We start from the raw sequence: 20,469 nt of genomic DNA on the forward strand, positions 1-20,469 counted from the left end.
TAACATCAGGTGTCACAGCCAGCAGTTTTCTTCCTTTTTCCTTTTCTTTTTTAAAAAACTTCTTTACTGAAGTATAACATACACGCAGAAAAGTGCACAGACCATTCAGTGAATTTTCACACATGGCACAGAGCCATGTAACCAGCACTCAGATGAACAAACATAATACTGTCAGCCCCTGGGACTTCCCCCGCGGTCCAGTGGTGAAGACTCCGCTTCTACTACAGGAGGCATGGGTTCGATCCCTGGTTGGGGAACTAAGATCCCGCATGCCACGCAGCCAAAAATAATAATAACAATAATAAAAATAATAAAGAATTGAAAAAATATAATATATACACGGCCCCTCTCCTGAACTCTTCCATCACTACTTCTTACTGAGCCTGCTTTTCTTAGTCTTTCAGGAACTTTCTCCTGCAGGGACTCTGCTTTTTGGAATAGCCCCCTTGTTCAGCACTCATCTCAGTCAACACTCCACAGAGGAGAAAAAAGCTGGAACCGTCCGAAGCCAAGCACCTCCCAGATAAAATCTATATGGATGGAAGCCAAGAATTTGGAAATTGACTGTTTAAAGTAGTGGTTCTCAAAGTGTGGTGCCCGGACCAGCAGAATCAGCCTCACTGGAAACTCATTAGAAATGCAAATTTTGGGGGGGGGAGGGTGGGACGAATTGGGAGATTAGGTTTGACATAAATACACTACCATGTGTAAAACAGATAGCTAGTGGGAACCTGCTGTATAGCACGGGGAGCGCAGGTCGGTGCTCTGTGACGACCTAGATGGGTGGGATGGGGGTGGGGGTGGGAGGGAGGTCCAAGAGGGAGAGGATATAGGTACACATATAGCTGATTCACTTCACTGTACAGGAGAAACTAACACAATATTGTAAAGCAATTTTACTCCAATTAAAAAAAAATTAAAATAAGTAATATGTGGAATTCTAAAAAAAAAAAGAAGCAGCATAAAGTTTGTAAGGAGAAAGTTTTTTTCTGGGACTAAATTCTAAGAGGAATTCATTTAAATTAATAAAAAGTTGAATAAAAAAAAAAGAAATGCAAATTCTTGGATCACATCCCAGACCTACTGAACCAGAAAACGCTGGGGGTGTGGTCCAGCAAATGCTTATAACAAGCCCTCCAGGGGATTCTGATGCACGCTCAGGTCTGAAAACTACTGGGCTGGATAAGGGTAATGTTTATGATCGCACAGTAGGTCTTAAAGCTTGGCCCCCAGACAAGCAGTATCAGCGTCACCTGGGAACTCAGGAATACAAATTATCAGGTCCCACCCCGGACTCACTGAATCAGAAACTCTGTTTTAACACACCCTCCAGTTGATGCTGATGCATGCTAGAATTTGGGAACCAGTGCCTAAAGCTGTATTTGCCTGACTACTGGGAAAGCCTCATGCATTCCCAGCAGTACCTGTACTCCTATTTGGAAAGCCTGCTTCACAGGATATAAAGACAGTCAGTAGGATTCCTACTGACTAATAAAGTGCCTGGCTTATAGTAGGTGCTCAGTGTTTGTTGAGTGAATTAATGCAACAATCCTGTAAAGTAGGAAGTTAGTTAAGCAGAGGTGAGGTTCGCACGCCCGTCAACCTGGACTTCACTATTGGGATTTGAAGGCATTTGATTTCTACTGCCCACAGCGCCGCCTGCACTCGCATTCCCCCTCCGCCCGGGAGGCGGCGCTCTGGAGCGCCCGTGAGGCCAGGCTGCGAGGCGGGACTTCCTGCTTTCCAGGGAGCACTTCCGGCCCAGCCCAAGAGACGGGTGAACGCCGTTGTGGGGCGGTCCTGTCGAGGGCGACGGAGCTAGGTTGCCACTCTCGGGCTACCTCGTGGCACGAGGGTCAGGCGAGCGTCACGCGGAGGTTCGTTTCCCAGACGAGCACGGCACGGCCGGGGCCACGTAAGTGCGCGCGCCGCCCGGACGGGACAGAGGCAGGTCCCTCTGCTCAAGTCCACGGGCCCCAAGCTTTGTGGCTTTGGGACAAGTCGCCCAGGCTTTACAAAGTGGGTTATTGGCAGCCGCTGGCTCATGGAGTGGGGAGCGTCCCACCGATGTAAAGCGTGGTAGCAACAGCTGTCTGGCACACGGCGCTTGATGCGAGACCTCTGCTGTTGTTGTTGGGTTGAAATTCTGGGGCCTGGAGGTGGAGTGGGAAGAGGTGGATAGGGAGGGAGTGGGCGAGTAGATGTCTGAGGGGAAGGGCCGCCCGGATCCCCTCTCCCATCCCATTGCAGGCGCACTTTTTGTCGTGCCCGGCCTGGCATGAATGCAGACCCGACTGACTCTGCAGGCTTGGCGGTCTAAACGGGCCGGGAGAGCCCAGGGCGAGGGCGGGAAGTCGAGACTGTCTTGTCTCAGGGCTTCTCTGAGGTCGTGGGCTCCACCAGCGCCTTCAGCCTGCCTGCGTTTGTTTGAGGCTGTTTGGTTCCTTTTTCCTCTCCTTCATTCATTCTTGGATTTGTTCCTTCAGTTTTTGTTTTTTTAAAAAATTTTAAATTTATTCATTTATTTAATTTTTGGTTGCGTTGGGTCTTCGCTGCTGCGCGCGGGATTTTCTCTAGTTGTGGCGAGCGGGGGCTGCTCTTCGTTGCGGTGCGTGGGCTTCTCATTGCGGTGGCTTCTCTTGCTGCGGAGCACGGGCTCTAGGCGCGCGGGTTTCAGTAGTTGTGGCGCACGGGCTTCAGTAGTTGTGGCTCACGGGCTCTAGAGCACGGGCTCAGTAGTTGTGGCCCACGGGCTTAGTTACTCCATGGCATGTGGGATCTTCCTGGACCAGGGCTCGAACCCGTGTCCCCTGCATTGGCAGGCGGACGCTTAACCACTGCGCCACCAGGGAAGCCCTGTTCCTTCAGTTTTTATGTACTGATTGTTACCACGTAGTAAGTACCAAGGCACTGGGGATAAAGTCTCTTCCCCATGGGGACTCTTAGAGCAGTTTGGAATTAAATAGCTTTACCTTTAAATGTCTAATCACACATTGCAATGTGTGCTCTGGAGGAGGGATGCAGGGTGTTGTGGGATAGGATTGGGAGAACTGGGAGAGGCTTCCTGACTGAAAATCTGAAGGATGAGGAGGATTTTGTAGGTGGGTAGGAAGGGCAATGGTGTTCCTTTTAAGTGGAGAGATAGTGTGAAAGGGTCCTGCAGTGAAAAGATGCATTCCCGCCACTGTCCTCTCCTGCTACGGAAGAGAATGACAGCAACAGCCAGATGCCAGGAACTCAGAAATGAATCAGATACAGTTCCTGCCCCTGGAGAGCAGTCTCGAAGAAGAAATAAGGCTGTACCCATAAACCACAATTAGAATGAGGCTGACACGTGCCCTAAGAAACACACATTCATTCAGTTGGCAAGTATTTACCGGCATTTACTGTGTGGTGGGCACTTTGCCAGGTGCCGAGGGTACATGGATGTCCGGAGGTTACAAACTGAATGGATACAATGCAGCTGCAGTTCCGAGGGGGAAGGTTTTTGCTTATTGAGACTCTAAGGCTGGTGTTTGCTTCTGGATGCATGGGAGAGTAGTGGTTCAGAACTTGGATTTTGAATCAGGGCAGGGATCAGGCTGTTGGCCTCCGACAAGTTGCTCTTTCCCGAGCCTCAGTTTCCTGAACTCCATAATTGGGGCAGAAGAATAAAACACGTAGTGCCGTGTCTGGCAGATGCTGGCGTTCAGTAAGTGAGCACTGCTCTTATTTTTGCAGGTAATAAAAAAGAGGGATGATATGGCTGTTTATTCTTCTGGAGCACTTTGTACTTACCAAAGCCCTTTGACATAAGTTTATTATTATTCAACACACAGTCAGTTCCTTTTTTTGGAAGGTACTGTACTTGACAGTGGGAAGGCAGACAGATAAGACTCGTCTCTGGCTTTGGGGAACTTGAGTTTGTCTTGGGAGCGCAGCGTAGAGTGTGGGGTGTGTAGTCTATGAACGTGTAATTATAATGTAATACATAAGAGCATGCTGGAAGCAGACCCCTCGCCACCTGTCTGACTTCGGCCCGTCACTCACCTCCTAGTTCGTTCCATGGCTGCCCAGTTGTTTCTCCCACACTTCCTGCCCCAGAACTTCTGCACTTGCTGTACCCTCTTCCCAGCGGCCTTGTCATTAGCTCAGGGTATGCTGAGCGCCACCTTCTTACCGATGCTAAGACCACACCCCTCGGCCACCGCCGTCCCCTCCCTCCTGGCTGGTTGGTTGGTTTTAACGTAGCACTTATTACTGTCAGGCATTAGGCGACATAGTCATTTGTTCTTTGTTATCTGCTTCCCCAAAGAAATTGTTCTCCTCTTAGGGCACTCTTCACCCTCCCAGGAACCCTGGAAGTGGCTGTCAGGTTCAGGTCTCTGAGCAAGGCCAGGGTGGCTCCTGTTTTCCAGGATGGACTTCCCCAGCTCCCTCCCACCCTCGTTGTTTACGACTGGCCCCCTTGGTCTGAGCGATGTCCCTGACGTGTCCTTCATGTGCAGCTGGAGAGACGCGCTGACCCTGCCGGAGTCCCTGCCCCAAGGTCCTGAGGTGAGGATGGCAGGGAGAGCCTTGGTGGCTGCAGGGTGGGTGCCCTCCCTTGGCCCCCCTATCCTAGCATTTACACCAGTTGGCAGGAGTGCAGGGTGGGATGGCATTGGCACAAATCTGCTAAGACACAGGCTGAGCCAGAATCCCCTCCTTTGGGGACCTGGGATGCCCTGCCAACCGCAGAGGATTTACTGAGTGGGAGCTGTTGGCCCCCGTCTTTCCTTCCTCTATTTGTTCAACAGATACTCACTGAACAGCCCCTACTATGTGCCAGGTGCCTTACCAGGCCCTGGGAATCCAGAGTGAGTAAGTCAGATGCGCTCCCTGCCCCATGGAACAGAGTTAGGTTGAGTGAGAATAGACAGTGAATAGACCAAAGGATAAAATCATTACAAAGTGAGAACAGCTCTGAGCGAAACCGAAAGGATGCCGAAACCGTACAGTAGGGGTGAGGTGCGGAGGGGAGGGGAGATCTCCTGGGACACGAAGGACGCCGGCTCTTTCCCCGGAAGCCTAAGACATCTGGCTGCCACTTGGAGACAGGCTGGCTAAGGATTACGCCAGGCAGAGGCAAGTGGGCGAGAAATTTAAAAGAGACACTGGCGTTGGGCGGGAGGGGCTCCCTTGACAAGGAAGGGCTTACATCAGACCCGCCCCTTCGGGAGCCTCGCTCCTTCGTCCCCAGGTGTGGAGCTGAGCTGTCTCAGGCCAGCCCCGCAGTGGGATGGAGCAGCCTGTGGGCGTCCCAAGTAAGTGACCACAAGGTCTCCTGAGTGTAAGTGAGGCTCAAAGGCCAGGGGCTCCTGCGAGAGTCTGTGCAGCCTGGAGGTCGAGAGCACAGACTGAAGTCAGACTGCCTGGGTTCACATCCCAGCCCTTCACTTTAGTGGCTGCTGCCTGGGACAAGGGACGGCCTCGCTGTGCCTCCATTTTCTTCATCGTTAAAGTGACGATGACCGTCGTACCAGTTTGGCCAGTGCCTTGGGAGGATTGAATGAGTTAATAAAAGACAAGAGAGGGTGGCAGCGCCTGGCCCAGTGCACACTCACTGTTCTGTTGTGGCCACGGTTGTGTTTCCTCAGAACGCGGCACCGCACGTGGCCAAGGGCCTGCTCTGGGAGCCGGACACCCCCGGGCCGCTGCCCTTGCTGCCTCCTGGTCCCGGTAAGGATCCCGGCCTTGGGGCCCCCTCCCAAGCTGCTCCCCGCCGCTCCTCTCCCCCAGCTCCCGCGCGAGGCCTTTCCTCTCCCTGCTGATTCTGCCCTACAGGGCCCTTGGCACCTCCAGGCACCTAGGACACCTGGTTCCATTTCCGGGCCCTTCTGCAGCCTCACTCTTCCCTCAGATCCCTGGGACCCCGGCGTGACTGCCCAGGATCTGCTTTTCCGGGGAGGTTACCAGTTCCGTAGACAGCCCCAAGCCGTGCTGGACGTTACTGAGCAGGTAAGCGGCCCCACGGTGGACAGTGCCACGTGGCCGGGGCTGTGCCTAGTGACCTGGCCTCCTTTCCTCCTGCAGCTCAGCCGGTTCTTGTGGGACCATGGGGACATAGCCTTTGCACCCCTGGGGAAGCTGATGCTGGAGAATTTCAAACTGGAGGGAGCACGGGTGAGTAACCCCTGGCCAGCCGGGAGAGGGGGCTCCCCACTTCCCGTCGGGGTAAGCCCTAGGGCGTGTGAGCTTGACGAGGCCTTTCCACACAGGGCCGCTCTAAGAAGAAGACAGTGGTCAGCGTGAAGAGGCTACTCCAGGACCTCGGTGGACACCAGCCCTGGGGGCAAGTGGCTAGTGAGACAGGACAGGATGGGTATGCCTAGCTGGTGGTGGGGCTGTGGAGGGAACCAGGGCCTGGATGCTGGTTTCCATCAGATTGCTTCCACACGCCCCGTGCAGTCATGAGCCACGCTGCCCCATGCAGAACTCCCAGCTGCACTAGCGCGTAAGGGAGAAGAGAGTGGAAGCTCATGCGCTACAGGCACGGCTGCATCCAGGTGTCCGGGTGTTGATAGGGCTCTACCCCTTCATTTTCTCACCCTCTTGCCTCTGCTTGGCTTAATTCCTAGACAGACTGTTTCCAAGTGGCAGCAAGGTGGTTTATGATTCCAGGGAAAGGGCTAGTGTCCTTCCTGAGGCGCCAGCAGAAGTCCCGGGAACGGTGTGGTCGGCTTGGCTGGGCTTGGGTATCATGCCCATCGTGAGCCGATCCCTGTGGCCGGGCGATGGCGGACTCCACGTGGCCAGGCCTGGATCATGTGACTGCAGCACAGGAATAGGGTGGGCTGGTTTCCCAGAGGAAGAAGTTCTAGGGTGATGAAGAATGTGTCTGCTACACCTGGCCTCCCTCGGGATGGGACGCAGCCCTCCTCCCCATCAGCCACAGCCTGACCCTCCTCCTCCCGCCCCCAGCTGTCCCTGGGCTTACCTCAGCCACCGCCAGCGCCGGTTCTCCATCCTTGGGGGCCCGATCCTCAGCACGTCGGTGGCGAGCCTCCTGGGGGAGCTGCTGCATGAGGAGCTGGCCCTGCGGTGGGAGCAGCTGCTCCTGGATGACGCCTTCACTGGGGGTGCGCTGGCCTGGGTGCCCGGCAGGACGCCCAGGGCTGGGCAGCTGGTCTACCCTGCAGGAGGCGCCCTGGACAGGCTGTGTATCCTCCCTCGCTGGGCATGCTCTAGGGACAGGTGGGAAGTTGGGAGCCTTGAGTGGCCATAACGCATGAACTTATCCTTAGCGAGATGCCCAGACTTCCAGAAGGTCAGCCTGACCCCAGGCAGTGAGCCCCGGGTTCTCGGAGGCCCTGGCCATATCCGGCTCCGGGGACCTGTCCGGCAGGTGGTGACCCGCACCGTGCAGGGAGAAGGTAAGGCCCATAGACGCCTCCCCCCTCCACTCACTGACCTGTTGCCTGACTCTGACCCTGACCCTGATCCTCTCCATCCCTCAGCTCTGCTGGCTGTCCGCTCTGACTACCACTGTGCCTTGTGGAAGGTCAGTAAGCAGGGGCAGCCGGCCCCTCTCCAGGTGTTGCAGGTCGAGAAGGGGGCCACAGGGATCAGCCTCAGGTGAGGGGCTCACTGAGGCTGGTCTGTGTGGAGATGGGCATGGGAGAAGGGGGTGGCCTGCATTCATCACGTGTGTGCCCTGTAGCCCTCACCTGCCTGGAGAGCTGGCCATCTGCAGCCGTTCCGGAGCCATCTGTCTGTGGACTCCCCAGGACGGGTAACGCCCCTTCCCCATAAAAACCCTCCACCCCAACCAACGGCTCCCGCAGAACCCGGCCCATGTCCTGGACCCCAGGCCAGGTCACCCCAGTCTCCCCCCATCAGCCGGTCTCCCCACCATGGCTGGCCTGTCTCCCCAAGGCTGCGGCAAATCTACAAGGACCCCGAGACCCTTGTGTTCCGGGACCCCTCTCCCTGGCGTTGGGCAGACTTCACCGCCCACCCTCGAGTGCTGACTGTGGGTGATCGCACCGGAGTGAAGATGGTGGACACTCAGGTGAGGGGGCAGAGCAGGTCCATGGCGGGGATGGGGTGGGGGGCCTCCCCCGAGAGGGCGTGATGAGCTGCAGGGCCAGCGAGCCCCGGGCCAGCTGCAGCAGGTGGCACCACAGATGGCGAACTGTGGGCTGGCTGACCTGGCCGTGTCCCCCAGGGCCCGCCGGGCTGTGGTCTGCTGCTTTTTCGTGGAGGGGCAGAAGCATCGTGCCAGAAAGGGGAGCGGGTCCTGCTCACCCAGTACCTGGGGGAGTGTGGCCCCGAGTGTCTGCACCCCACGCTGCACCTCATCTGCACCCAGGTGAGCGACACCTTCCCCTCCTCTCCGTCCTGCACCGTCTCAGGCGGTCACTGGAGACGGTCCTGGACAGCTGCTGGGGAAGGGGGAAGGGCGTGGGCGTGGGGGGCAGTGGCCAGAGCTGGACAGTCCCCCCGTGTCCGGAAGGGGAGAGGAGGTCTGGCTCCACCCCGCCCCCTCAGGACCCTGGGTGTTAGTGGGTGTGTCTCGGGTGTATGTGCCAGGGTCAGGTGAGGTTGGGGGAGGCTGGGTGAAAGCCTCTCTCAAGAGCCCTTCTCCCAGCAAGGCCATCAGGACAGGGGACGGTGCCACCTGCTCGGGGGTGCCTCCTGTGCGGGGCTGGGCAGCTGAAGCTGGAGAGGCGGTCAGGGCCGGTCCCGGAGTGCTGAGACTTACCCTGAGAGCCACATGGGGCCCCGGAGGGGGCCACCCAGGGGGACCTGTCCCGTCCCTCTCTCCCATGCCTCAGTCACGTCCCCTCTGTTTTCTTCCTGGGCCCCCAGTTCTCGCTGTACCTGGTGGATGAGCGCCTCCCCTTGGTGCCCCTGCTGAAGTGGAACCACGGCCTCCCCTCCGCGCCCCTGCTGGCCCGGCTGCTGCCCCCGCCCCGCACAGGCCTCCCGCGGCCGCTGCTCCTGGCGGGCCAGGGTGGGGAGCTGCAGCTGCTGCACATCGCAGGTGAGGGGCGGTGCGGGCAGGAGGCGGGCAGGAGGGTGGGCGGGGCCGGGCCTGGGCAGGGCCTCAGCTGTCTGTCCCTCCTCCAGGAGAGGGGGCCTCCACGCCCCGGCTGGCAGGGCCGCCCCAGTCTCTCCCTTCCAGGAGCGACTCCCTCTCTGCCTTCCCCCTGCTGGAGCCCAAGAGTCAGTGGCGGCTGCAGGAACGTCTGAAAGCACCAGCCATAGGTGCGCTGGGGCAGGGGAGTGGGTTTGAGGAGCCGCACCTGCACCAGGCTGTGGGGTCACGGTCCTTCCACCTCCAGGTCTGGCCACCGCCATCCCACCCTCCGCTTCCACACCGGTGCTGTCGCTCTTCCAACTTTCGGCGGCTGGAGACGTCTTCCACCAGCACCTCCACCTCCAGGGAGAGGCCGGTCCTGACTCTCCTGCCCCCACGGCTTCCTGGACCCCCCAGGCCACTGCCTCCTGCAGCCGGTGGCTGAAGGCCCTGCTGGAGGTGCCCCTGGCTCCCCCCGTGTGGGCTGCACCCACCTTCTCCCACCGCCGCCTGCTGGGCTGCTTTGAGCCTCAAAAGGCAGAGGGCAAAGCGCCAGAGGGTCTTCGCATGGCCATGGCCAAAGGGCGTCTCCTGCAGCCGAGGGACCTGGGCTTGCTCCCCACGGAAGAGCGGGCCCCCGCCCCCGAGCCAGGCCCCGAGGACGAGCTCAGCGAGCGTTTGGAGGCAGCCTGGGAGGGCCAGGCGGCGGCCTGGTGGGAGAGGCGGCGGGGCAGCGGCTCGGGGCCCGGCAAACAGCCCAAGCGGCACAAGCGCCGGACTCAACTGTCCAGCACCTTCTCCTCACTCAGCGGCCGCTTAGACCTCTCAGACGCCACCAGCCCCCCTCCCAGCCCAGAGCGGACACTCCCCGAAGCCAGGCCTCAGCCCCCAGTGACCCCGCCCTCCCAGGAGTCCACCCAGGAGCTGTGGGCCCGGGGCGTCCCCTCGGAGCGGCAGCAGACCCTCCGGGACTACATGGCTGAGCTGCCGCTCCGAGGGGATGCCCCGGGGGCTGCCTCTGTGCCTTCCTCCCAGACCTCCAGCGTCCGGGCCACCCCCTCCCGGCAGCGGGCAGCCGTCCGCTCCGGCTCTCAGCCACACTGGAAGAAGCCCCGCATGGGCTTCTGACGCCCAGGGAAGCTGCCCCCCACCTCCAGGGAGCCCTTTGTCCTGCATAAGCTGTGCCTTTTGTGGTTGAAACGGGCCAGGGTGCAGACCTTCCTGCTTTCCGAAGGCCTTCGTGACTGCGGGAGACATTCAGAAGCGATTTGAGTCCACGTTGGAGGAAGGAGCACAAGGTAGTCGTTTCTCCTGTAGCTCGTGCTCCCGGGGGCACGTTGAGAAGTCCTGGGAGCCCCGTCCTGAAGGTCAGTGTCGCCGGGATCCCCTCTAGCCGACAGTGTCGTGCCGGAAAGCGGGGGCTCCAGGCGGCCGAGGGCTCCGCCACGCACGGGCCCCCGGGGACGTGGCGGTGACGGTGAAGTGAGCTGCCCAGCCTGCCGGTGCTCCACTGCTGGGTGTTAGGTGTGGGTGTGTGAAGCGGTTTCTAGCACCATCTAACGTTTTGTAGAGGGAGGCACTTTGGACCCACGTTTAGGGGTTGAATAAACTTGTCAGCTGAGCCTGGTTTTGAACGATCAAGTTTCTCAGGCTGGGCTGCGTCCCCTTACTTGGCTTTCGACATTCAGCGCGTCAGGTTCGCGTCCTCCGCAGCTCTGTGGCTCCGGTGAAGAGTCTGCCCTCTTGCAGGGAGAACACCCCCTGGGAATGACACAGGGCCCTGGGGCGGGACCTAGGTTTCTGATCACATGTGAAGAGAGGAATGGTCCTTGTCTCGGGTACCTGATGAAGTGAATCACGTGTGACTCACCGGACATCAAATAATCCAATAACATGGGGACTTGCGTGGGTGCTAGAATGTTTACAGTGCTCAAGGGAGACATTTACAGTTACGTGGTTTATTCTGCAAATAACCAGGGGTTGTGTTAGGCTTTGAGAGCAGGGAGCACAGTGCCATCCATGTCCGGGGCCCTGCACGCCCTCAGTAACTGCAACTCTTTGAAGGGAAGAGGAGCCCAGCCAAGGGGGTGACCTGCCCCTGCTGGGGGGTCAGGCCAGGGCCTGTCCCTGTTAGTCCAAGAGCAGAGGGGCTGCCTTGGGCTCGGTCCCGGCCAAATTCGATGTCGGCCCAGTCTTCTCTGGCCTTGGGCTCCGGGCACTCCTCAGGCTCCGTCTCAGACTGGACTTCATCCTTTTCAGGGCTGTTTCCTAAAGAGCCAGGAAATGGGTAACTCGGTGTTCTTGGGAAGTGCGGCCAGCCCTCATCCCTTCCCGCATGCGGGCCTTGGGGCAGCCACGCAAGCTGGTGTTCAGCAAGAAGCCTGGCTGCCATCCAGTGTGGATTACAGCGGGAGTTGTCTGCGTTCAACAGCTCCCCGAGTTGGATACCCGGAGGCACAAAGCTGAACACAGAGCTACCCCCAGTGCGCTTATGACCAGCAAGCACTAGCCAGCTTCCCCCAAAGTGCCTCTCCCTGGTCATGGGCACAGGCCCCAGCGCCAGGCCGGCGGGCATGTCAGGGTGTGGCTTTACCGGTCCCACCCAGCCGGGCACTGTGGGCGCCGTCCCCGCCTGCTGAAGCTCCCTTCCCGGCCAGCACCATCTCACAGTCATTCATCCTGGTCCTGGGCCTTCATGTGGAAGACCCACACCCTCCAGCCAGCTGTCACCCTCGTTTTGTCCCATATTCCCAGCTGCGGTATCACCGGTCCCCTCCTTCCCTCAGCAGCCTTGGTCTGGAAGGGCCAAGGATGGGGAAGGTCGGGGAGGGGGTCGGTCTGGCAGCTCCTTGGCCCTGGCCGATGACTTAGGAACATGCTGTAGCGATCTCTGTGGTCTCTGGAGAGGTCGTGAGTGACCCCCTCTGAGAACTCGGGTATTCCTAGGGCAAAGGCCCAGGTGGCCACCCACTCTGGGTTTGGGTGGTCCACAGTCCATTTCCCCCTGAGAAGCTTTTGGCCCCTGTAGCCTTGAAAGTTGGGTGACACTACCTGGAGGGGAGGCCAGAAGCAGGTCCCCATCCCTGTCCTCGCTGCACGGGGCTGGCGCGGCTTCCCTTTCGCAGGCTGGGGGCCAGGGTGGTCGCCCTGAAGGCTCATCGTCGTCCAGCTCCTGGATCAGTGGGCGAGGGGCCTTGGTGTCTCTCCTGTGGGTGTCCAAGTCCCTCTCTGCTGCTGCTTTAAATATGCCTGTAAAGGGCGTCTCCGTCTCAGCCTTCCTGGAGGTGTCCTTGGAGACTGCGAATATATTGGAAAGGGTGTCCGTGGATGCGTTTTCCAGCACTGGGAGTGAGGTGTAGTCTAGTTCAGGGTCACTGTCGTCACTTAGGCTCGAGATGGCTGTAATCTTTGGAAAGCACATCTTCTGCTAAAAGAGAAAAGATGTATTTGAACATTTCTGTTTTCACAATAGTCTCTAAAATGCACAATGCTAATTCGGCTTTTTTATTCCATCACACTGTGGGCCCGAGGGAGCACAGCACTCGCTGCTTGAAAATCCGGCCTCAGGATGGACACTCCTTGGCAGCCGTCTGTGAGCCCTGGAGACCACGGTGAGCCCTGCAGCCAGGTCTCCACGCCCTCCGGCCCTCGTCAGGTCTCTGTGTGGCACGGCCCCCGCCCACTCTGTTCCTGCTGCACCAACACCCTCCTGGGCCCCCGAACGGTTCGGCTGAGCCTGGGCTTCTGACGGGCTCCGCCTTCGCCCGGCCACCCAGTCGTGCTTGGCGGTCAGGCCCCCACGGAACTGTGGTCTCCTGTGTCTGTGTCCCTCCTTCGATGACGAGCTCCTGCCCTGAGATTACACCTTAGGCTTCCCTCTCCTTGGGGCCCCCGGGGCTGGCCCACACTGGCTCTCAGTACCGCCAGAGGGAGGAGGGTCGGGTCACCTTGGGAGAGGTCCCCATAGGGTCTTCTATGCCCTCCTCCCTCCCTTCCCCTGCCCGTGTGTCGCTGTGGTACAGACATTCACTAGATGAACATACGGATACATCAAAAGGATAGAAAAAATGTTCAGATAATTATGTACAGAACATGATTATTAAAAATCAGTGATAAAAGATCTGTTCCAAAACACCGAAGCGGCTAGTCGTGAAGCCTCAGCGCGGGGAGCAACAGCAAACAGCCGCATTTCCTTGGGTGGGGCGAGAAGGCTTCAAGCACCAAGCACAAAGGGCATGCAGCTTCCCGAGATACCTGGTCAGTGACGGGGCTGGAAGGGAAGGTGGGACGGGGGGGATGTGTGAGAGGTCACCTTGTGCTGGTCTCCCGGAGATCTGCCCGCATCCACGTCTTCCAAGTCAGGCAGGTCCTGGAAGAGAAAACGACCCCCGTCAGCAGAAGGGCACGCTCCCAACGCCCGGTCCACGGGCCAGACGCGGCCGCACAGCCAGCCAAGCCTGCGCTACGTGCTCCGAGTGTGGGGGGGCCCGCAGAGTGACCCAGGCCACTCAGGCCACGTGCACGCTCGAAACACACGCAGAGGCAACACCAGGTACCTGGATCTGATCGGTGAAAGAGATTTGCAAGGTGTGACATGTTTCAAAAACGTCCACCTCTTTCTCCTCTTCACTTTGGTGTTACTCACCCAGTTCATCTGGGGGGAAACGTACCTCCTACACACAAATTTGTCTTAGGACTCTATGTGGCATAAAACGAGTCTATTTTGGACCTCCCCCAAAGTAGGGGGGCTTTTCTGTTTTGTGCTGTGTTTGGGGGTATCTTCATCTACAGCACCCCGTCCAGCGTGTGAGGCAGGCACAGTGTGTGGTTAGATGCATGGGCTCTGGAGCCACACTGCCTGCGTTGCTACTTCTGCTCCATCGTTGCCTGGCTGTGTAGCCTTGGGCAAGTTGCTTAACCTCTCTGTTTCTCCATTTCCTCATCTGTAAAATGGGGATGACAATGCTACCTATGTCTTAGAGTTATTGGAAGGGTTAAATCAATCGATAACAAGATGTGTTTAAAATAGTGCCGGACAAAGAGGAAGAACAGTCAGTACTAGCTTAGTGTTGGGGTCCTGTATACGGTCAGTTATCAAATGTTAGGGAAGAATTGCCCACTTTTGTTTTGTCATATGTATATGCAGGCCCAGAAAACCAGAAACCCACTCTGAATATTGGCTGTACTCAGTTGAACACTTATTGAGCCACGTGAAATTGTGAGGTTGGGAATGAAACACCCGTGTAGGAGTTTATGGAAGCAGCGGGCGGGGGCAGGCGAAGCTGTGCACACGGCTTGAACGGAAGGAGCTCACTCGTGGGCAGAGAGGCGGGCCGTCCTCCGGGCGAGCAGGGTGTGAGGCTACAGGTGGGGGGCACCGGCCCCCACCCCTCGCCCCACCAAAGCACCGTTCCCGGGGGTCATGGCAAAGTGTGTACGTCCCCGGAGACCCATTCCTGTGGGCACAGCACGTCAGACTGTTATCAGAGCGGAAGGGCTTCAGGGAGGAGGGCCATGCTCCGGGCCGTGATCAGTCCCAAGGTCAGGCGGCCCCTCACTGAACAAGCCCCAGGGGACGGGCCGCTGGACAGTCAGGCCAGGGTGCAGGAGCAGCGAGAAGCCAGGAAGACGGGCAGCTGTCCACAGAGGATGAGGCTCTGACGATCAAGTGCAGCTTTCACAACAGTTCTGTATACGGCCAGCCACACAGAGCTGCTTTCAGTGTAGCTTCTTTGGGGAAAACACGTCAAGAGTTTTGTAGACGTAGTTCAAGGGGACTCATCTGGGCCATCACTTCTCAGTCTTAAAGGTGCACGGGCACGGACCCCCCTGGGGGAGGGCTTATTAACTGCAGGTTCTGAGCAGTGGGTCTGGGATGGGGCCTGGGGTTCTGCCTCCTAAGCAGCCCTCAGGGGAGACCATGCCTGCTGGCCCAAGGGCCACACTCTGGGCAGCGAGGATTTGGAAGTTTTGTGTCTGATCTGATACCGGCTGTACCGCAGGTACTTCTCTGCAGATGCACCAATTACGTACGTCGATGAAGAGCTTCTCCTTCGTCTCCAGTCTGATGGCTTCCAAATCTTCAGCTCCACAGAGCTCTGTACCTGATGCACTTTCAGTGGCCACAGTCTGGGGAGCTGATTCTAAGGAACAACAAAGAGTTATATTAATCTTGGAGTTAGTTTCATACACGGTGGACAGACAGGCAAACCCGAGGTTAAGGCGATTCCAAGAGGAAGGACAAAACCCTCGGGTCTGAAAGCCTCCAGCCCCTGTGACAGGAGCTGCAAGAATCCCAGGTTAGGACAAGATTATGTCTGAAAGGAAAGGGAGACAGCTGCCCCCTTTCTGGAGCTTGGAGATGGAAGCACCAGCCAGGAATCCGTGAAGAATACACAGGAACCTTGGAAAAGGCATGATTGATGGGCCAGGAGATGAAGAAAGAAAGGCCGTGGTGCCAAAGGCCAAGTTTCATAGCCCCTCCTGCTGCACGAGCGTCAGGGAGACCTGTGAAGTCACCGCAGGGTTGCCTGTGGAACGTGGAGTCCAGACAGGGCTTGTCTTCCTCCCCCAGGCCCCTCCTATCCTGCCCTCTGCTACCTCTCCAGTCTCCATGATTAGAGATGAATGGCCCCGCTCTGCTCACAACACGCTGGTCTGCCGTCCACCCTGAGGACTGGCTGTGCCCAGTTTGACTCAAGAGCCACATTGGGGCACCCGTTTAGAATGAAACAAGGAGGACTTCCCTGGTGGCGCAGTGGTTAAGAATCCACCTGCCACTGTAGGGGACATGGGTTCAATCCCTGGTCCGGGAAGATCCCACATGTCGCAGAGCAGCTAAGCCCGTGCGCCACAACTACTGACCCTGCTCTCTAGAGCCTGCGAGCCGCAGCTACTGAGCCTGCGTGCCACAACTACTGAAGCCCGCGCGCCTAGAGCCCGTGCTCTGCAACAAGAGAAGCCACCGCAATGAGAAGCCCACGCACTGCAATGAAGAGTAGCCCTCGCTTGCTGCAACTAGGGAAAGCCCGCGCGCAGCAACAAAGACCCAAAGCAGCCAAAAATAAATAAATAAAATAGGCAAAGTAGATAAATAGATGTTTAAAAAAAGAATGATATAAGGAAGTGGGCAGGGGCTTCCGGGGCTGCTGTGGACGATCCCAGGCCCACCTCCCAGGCCCGGTTTGTCGTGGTCTCTTCCACTTGGCTGTGCCCGTGGCTTTGCAGCTTCTAATTACGACAGCAGTCTGCTTCCCCTCCAACCAGCCCTTCTCCCGGACCCCTGTGTCCTGCTCGTGGCACTGTGGCGTCCAGCTTCCCAGCCAGCAGAAGCTTCTAGTGCAGGCAGCTGCCAAGTCCCTTTGTTTCCTAAAACCTACCTGCTTAGGCTTTGTGTGCCGGGAAAAGGCGAGGCAGGAAAGAGACTACAGTTGTTGGGCGTGTTCCTTACGTTGCCTCATGCGATCCACGGCAGAGACTGTTCCCACTTCGCAGGGGCTGGAACGGGCTCCGAGAGGTTTTGTGGCTTGCCTGAGGTGTCTCCGCTGGTTAAGGGGCTGGACTTGGGTCTGACCTCAGGGTGTCTGTCTAGAAAATTCGCTGCCTCGCCTGTTCACAGAGTGTTTTAGTGAAACGCGTGTGTCATCCTCTGTAATGTTTTGGTGACCACTGGAAGGAAGCTAAGGCTCCTCTAGACAGAGTGTCATCAGATAGAGGTGGGACACGTGTGTCTCCGTGACGGTATGCGCTCACATCACGTTTCCCCTGGTCCTGATATTTAGACTCAACATCGGGATGGGGAGCTATTCAAGCCTCCGAGCCCTGACTCGGTCCCCAGGCAGCCTTCCCTGGTTCCTGACTCCATGATGAGAGAGGATGAGCCCAGGAAACGCAGCAGAGCTGCTCGTACCGTTTATCTCCTAATTTCCTGCATCCTTCACTAGGCCTCGTGACTTGTAAGGAAAGACTGTGCGCCATGCAAGAAAGGTAAATGGAAAAGTGATTTTTTTTAAACAGATGGCTTTTATATTTAGATTTGCTTTTCTTGGGGTTGAGTAACTTGCGTGGAAGAGGGACCTCCCTGTTCTGACAGCCAAGCTCCCCTCTTGGGACTCAGGACACCCAGAGGGTTTAGCTCAGTAGGGAGGGGCCTATGGGGGAGGGGTGGGCAGCAAAGGCCCTGGGGGCTTAAAAGCAGAGAGGATGGCAGTGAATCGAGGTAGAGACCAGCTTAGTCTCTGCAGGCAGATCTGGCTTCAGTTCTGCCCCCACTATCACTTGCTGTGTGACGTGGAGCAGGTTACTTCACCTCTCTGAGCCCCAGTTGCCAACTCAGTAACATGGGTTAATGGTGAGAGCACCTGATCGTGGGATTTTGGGGAGGCTAAGCTGGAAGTCATGGCCTTGGCTGACATGTTCGATAAACATCTGGCTGTGCCTCCCTCTTCCGACCTGCCACAGGTTGCCAGCTCCTTGTTAAATGTGCCCTTCGTTCAGGAAGGCAATTGATGGTTTCACTCACAGAAAACTGCTTCTAGGCTAGATGCGGTTTCAAGGCAAAAAACACTGGAGGGGGAGTGAGGATGCAGGCAAAACCTTGTATCTGGATTTCAGAATACACGTGCCAACACCTGCATCAGTAGTTCAGAGGATGCTCTTTCCCCTGTGTGTTTAATACATGATTAGTGCCCCTTTTAAATAATAAAATCTATAACATCGCCATCTGTGGGAAGCTTGAGGGAAAACGTGACCCTTGTCTAGTAGAAATTCTCTCCCAGAAACCAAGGAGTGACCAGGTCTTGGAGGGTCTACAATCCCATCCAGCAAAGTGGTGCCAGGAGCCATAGAAAGCAGGGCTTCAGTGCCTCCCAAGGGAAATTAAATCGAGACAAGTCATGCTTCTCATAGATGCATTCCAGCCGCACGCAGTCTCACGGCAAAGTCAGAAGAGGAGCTGCGGCAGCCACCTGACAAGTGTGAGTGGGGCATCAGAGGGATGCGCGGGGCATGTCCCCCTCCCCGGGAGCCTATTCTCTCTGTGACTATGGCTGTTTAGATCCCACACACTTTCCTGCTCCTTCCCTGCTCTCCGCCCACTGCTCCTGCCTCACTTGCTGGAACCCCTGGGGACTTCTTGAGCTCCAGCATCCCTGATGGGGGCCAGGGCCATGGATGTCAGCACAGTCACAGGTCACCTCACTCCCTACACCACCCCTCCTTCCTAAGGTGCGTTTCTATTTCCCACAGACATCTTGTTAAAGACTCTAGGCTACAAGATAAATTTTTCAGATGTTACTGAACAAAACGGGGGTGGGTAGTAAATCCCAGTGAATAATGGAGCACTGATTGATTGGGGGTATGGAGTAGCCAGTAAGGTTTTGAAAAGAATAATTAAAATAGAGCTCAGTTGAGTTAATCTTTGAGGATAGTCTGCCCTGCCATTATCTTCAGCTGGAAAGATAATTCACCCATCTCTGGTGCCCTGGGGTGTGGCCTTGGCCCCCTCGGCAGTCTAGAGACTAGGATTACTTGGAGGTCTCTCCCAGACATTGGGGGCCAGACCAGCTGACCTCCCCAGATAGACCTCAAATCCTGCTCAGGCTGGGAACAGAAGGTTCGGGTCTCCCAGGGCTGCACAGACACAGCAGTAATGGGCAGTGTCCAGGGCCGAGTCCTGGGTTTATCTGTTAGTCAGCAGGACCCCAGGAACTTGGGAGAACCTGCCAGTGGGCTTCCCTTCTAGATCAGCATCATCCACTGTGGTAGCTATGGCCGTGTACCTGCAATGTGGCCAGTACTCCTGAGGGGCAGGATTTTAAATTTTATTTAATTGTATCTACTTTTAATTCGTTTCAATTGAAAAAAATGAAGCAACCCAAAACAACGTGCTTCTTTTCATAGAGCTGCATTTCACCTTAACCATTCAAAAGTGAGCATGTGAATTGAGATGTGCTATAAGTGGCATATACAGGCTGGATTTTGAAGACTTAGTGTCAAAAGAGGGAAAGTATCTCATGAATAATTTTATGATGATATAAATTATTATATTTTAGATGTACTGGGTTAGATAAAATACACTGTTAGCGTCTCACCCATTTCTTTGCACCCTGTTGAAGCTGATAACTAGAAATGCAGTCCTGGCTCCCCTTGGGGTTCTAGATAACTCGCAGACTCAGCAGTCAGAAGTGGAAACCCGAGGCCCCCAGATGGGTGCTGGCCCAGCGACACCCCTGTTGTTTGCAACCACCTACCTTCCCAGGCAGCTCCGGGGCTCGGTGGCAGGGCCTCGGCAGGGCGCGCCCCTCCTGGCTCCCTGTCAGCATCCACAGGCAGCTCCTCCGGGAGACTCGACTTTTCTGACTTTTCTGGGAATAGCTCGTCCTTGGCCTCGAAGCTCTCCTTGACAGACAGCTCCGTCTTCTGCCACCTTTCTCTGTCCTCTGCAGGCGCTTCCTCCCCTTCCACACTGGCGCCCAGGTCCCCGGCACTGTCTGGCGTGAGCACCTCCCCTGCGCGGAAGTCCACAGTGAGCTGGGAACGTCCTGGGAGGACAAGGGGGACCTGCGGCGAACTGCCGGGATGGTCATCAGAGCGCTGTTTAGGTGCTAAATACACAGGCTGAAAGTCCACCGGGCGATGCCTAGCGCATGCACTGCCGGCACAGGACACAGCCACCAGAAAGCTGTGCAGGGGGCTCTTAGGAGACGCAGGCTGAGGTATTTGGGGTTAAGGGCCATGATGTCTGCCTTTGCTTTCAAATGGCTCAGCAGAACAGGAAAGACTGTGTGCGTGTGTGCCTGTGTGTGCCAAAATATGAACCACCTTCCGATCTAAACAGACAATTCAGCTGTTCATTTTAGCTATTCTTTAAGCTTTTCTTAAAACTTGAAAAATATCAAAAGTAAAAGTTGGGAAAAGGGAAATAAAACCACGCTACAGGGGAACGTCTATTTTATGGGACTATTATGCTGATTCAAAAGAGTAGGCAAAAAGCAATATAGCTATGCCAGGGGCTTCCCTGGTGGCACAGTGGTTAAGAATCCGCCTGCCAATGCAGGGGACACAGGTTCGAGCCCTGGTCTGGGAAGATCCCACATGCCGCGGAGCAACAAAGCCCGTGCGCCACAGCTACTGAGCCTGCGCTCTAGAGCCTGCGAGCCACAACTCCTGAGCCCACGCACCACAACTACTGAGCCTGCGTGCCTAGAGCCCGTGCTCCACTACAAGAGAAGCCACCGCAACGAGAAGCCAGTGCACTGCAAAGAAGAGTAGCCCCCGCTCACCGCAACTAGAGAAAGCCTGCGTGCAGCAATGAAGACCCAATGTGGCCAAAAATAAATACATTAAATAAATAAATTTATATGTATAAAAAAGAAAGCAATATAGCTATGCCATTTTTTTCTATTAAAAAAAATACATATGTGTTA

At 56.5% G+C, this 20,469-nt stretch overlaps 2 protein-coding genes across 7 annotated transcripts in view; one reads left to right on the forward strand and one right to left on the reverse strand.

Annotated features, from left to right (window-relative positions):
• The first annotated feature begins 1,768 nt into the window (after positions 1-1,768).
• TAF1C (TATA-box binding protein associated factor, RNA polymerase I subunit C) lies at positions 1,769-10,664 on the forward strand. Of its 6 annotated transcripts, XM_061174590.1 has the most exons (15): positions 1,769-1,915; positions 4,313-4,536; positions 5,619-5,700; positions 5,882-5,979; positions 6,055-6,144; positions 6,240-6,313; positions 6,943-7,181; positions 7,278-7,394; positions 7,479-7,596; positions 7,682-7,753; positions 7,897-8,032; positions 8,189-8,332; positions 8,833-9,007; positions 9,094-9,231; positions 9,309-10,664. In XM_061174590.1, the coding sequence occupies exons 2-15, from the start codon at positions 4,399-4,401 to the stop codon at positions 10,169-10,171; spliced, it is 2,484 nt and encodes an 827-aa protein (XP_061030573.1). In that variant the 5' UTR covers positions 1,769-1,915; positions 4,313-4,398; the 3' UTR covers positions 10,172-10,664. The 6 variants fall into 6 exon arrangements, with proteins under 6 accessions (XP_061030573.1, XP_061030572.1, XP_061030568.1 ...); XM_061174589.1 differs by having other exon boundaries at positions 5,882-6,144; XM_061174585.1 differs by having other exon boundaries at positions 7,278-7,596.
• A 337-nt stretch (positions 10,665-11,001) lies between these two features.
• Positions 11,002-20,469, reverse strand: part of DNAAF1 (dynein axonemal assembly factor 1) — a 34,587-nt gene continuing 25,119 nt past the window's right edge. Inside the window, exons 8-12 of the mRNA XM_061174591.1 lie at positions 19,294-19,584; positions 15,077-15,186; positions 13,356-13,412; positions 12,095-12,470; positions 11,002-11,311 (exon numbers count right to left, since the gene is read on the reverse strand). Coding sequence (XP_061030574.1) covers positions 11,085-11,311; positions 12,095-12,470; positions 13,356-13,412; positions 15,077-15,186; positions 19,294-19,584 — 1,061 coding nt within the window. The 3' untranslated portion in view covers positions 11,002-11,084. The remainder of the gene's footprint in view (positions 11,312-12,094; positions 12,471-13,355; positions 13,413-15,076; positions 15,187-19,293; positions 19,585-20,469) is intronic.

The sequence above is a fragment of the Eubalaena glacialis genome, chromosome 18 (assembly GCF_028564815.1).
Source record: "Eubalaena glacialis isolate mEubGla1 chromosome 18, mEubGla1.1.hap2.+ XY, whole genome shotgun sequence".
Lineage (NCBI taxonomy): Eukaryota > Metazoa > Chordata > Mammalia > Artiodactyla > Balaenidae > Eubalaena > Eubalaena glacialis.

Bases quoted from the DNA above. Each gene is read 5' to 3' on its own strand.
- TAF1C (XM_061174585.1), top strand. From the start codon at position 4,399: ATGGACTTCCCCAGCTCCCTCCCACCCTCGTTGTTTACGACTGGCCCC. The intron at 6,145-6,239 runs GTGAGTAACCCC...CTTTCCACACAG, and splicing joins TCAAACTGGAGGGAGCACGG to GGCCGCTCTAAGAAGAAGAC. The intron at 7,182-7,277 runs GTATCCTCCCTC...CGAGATGCCCAG, and splicing joins AGGCGCCCTGGACAGGCTGT to ACTTCCAGAAGGTCAGCCTG.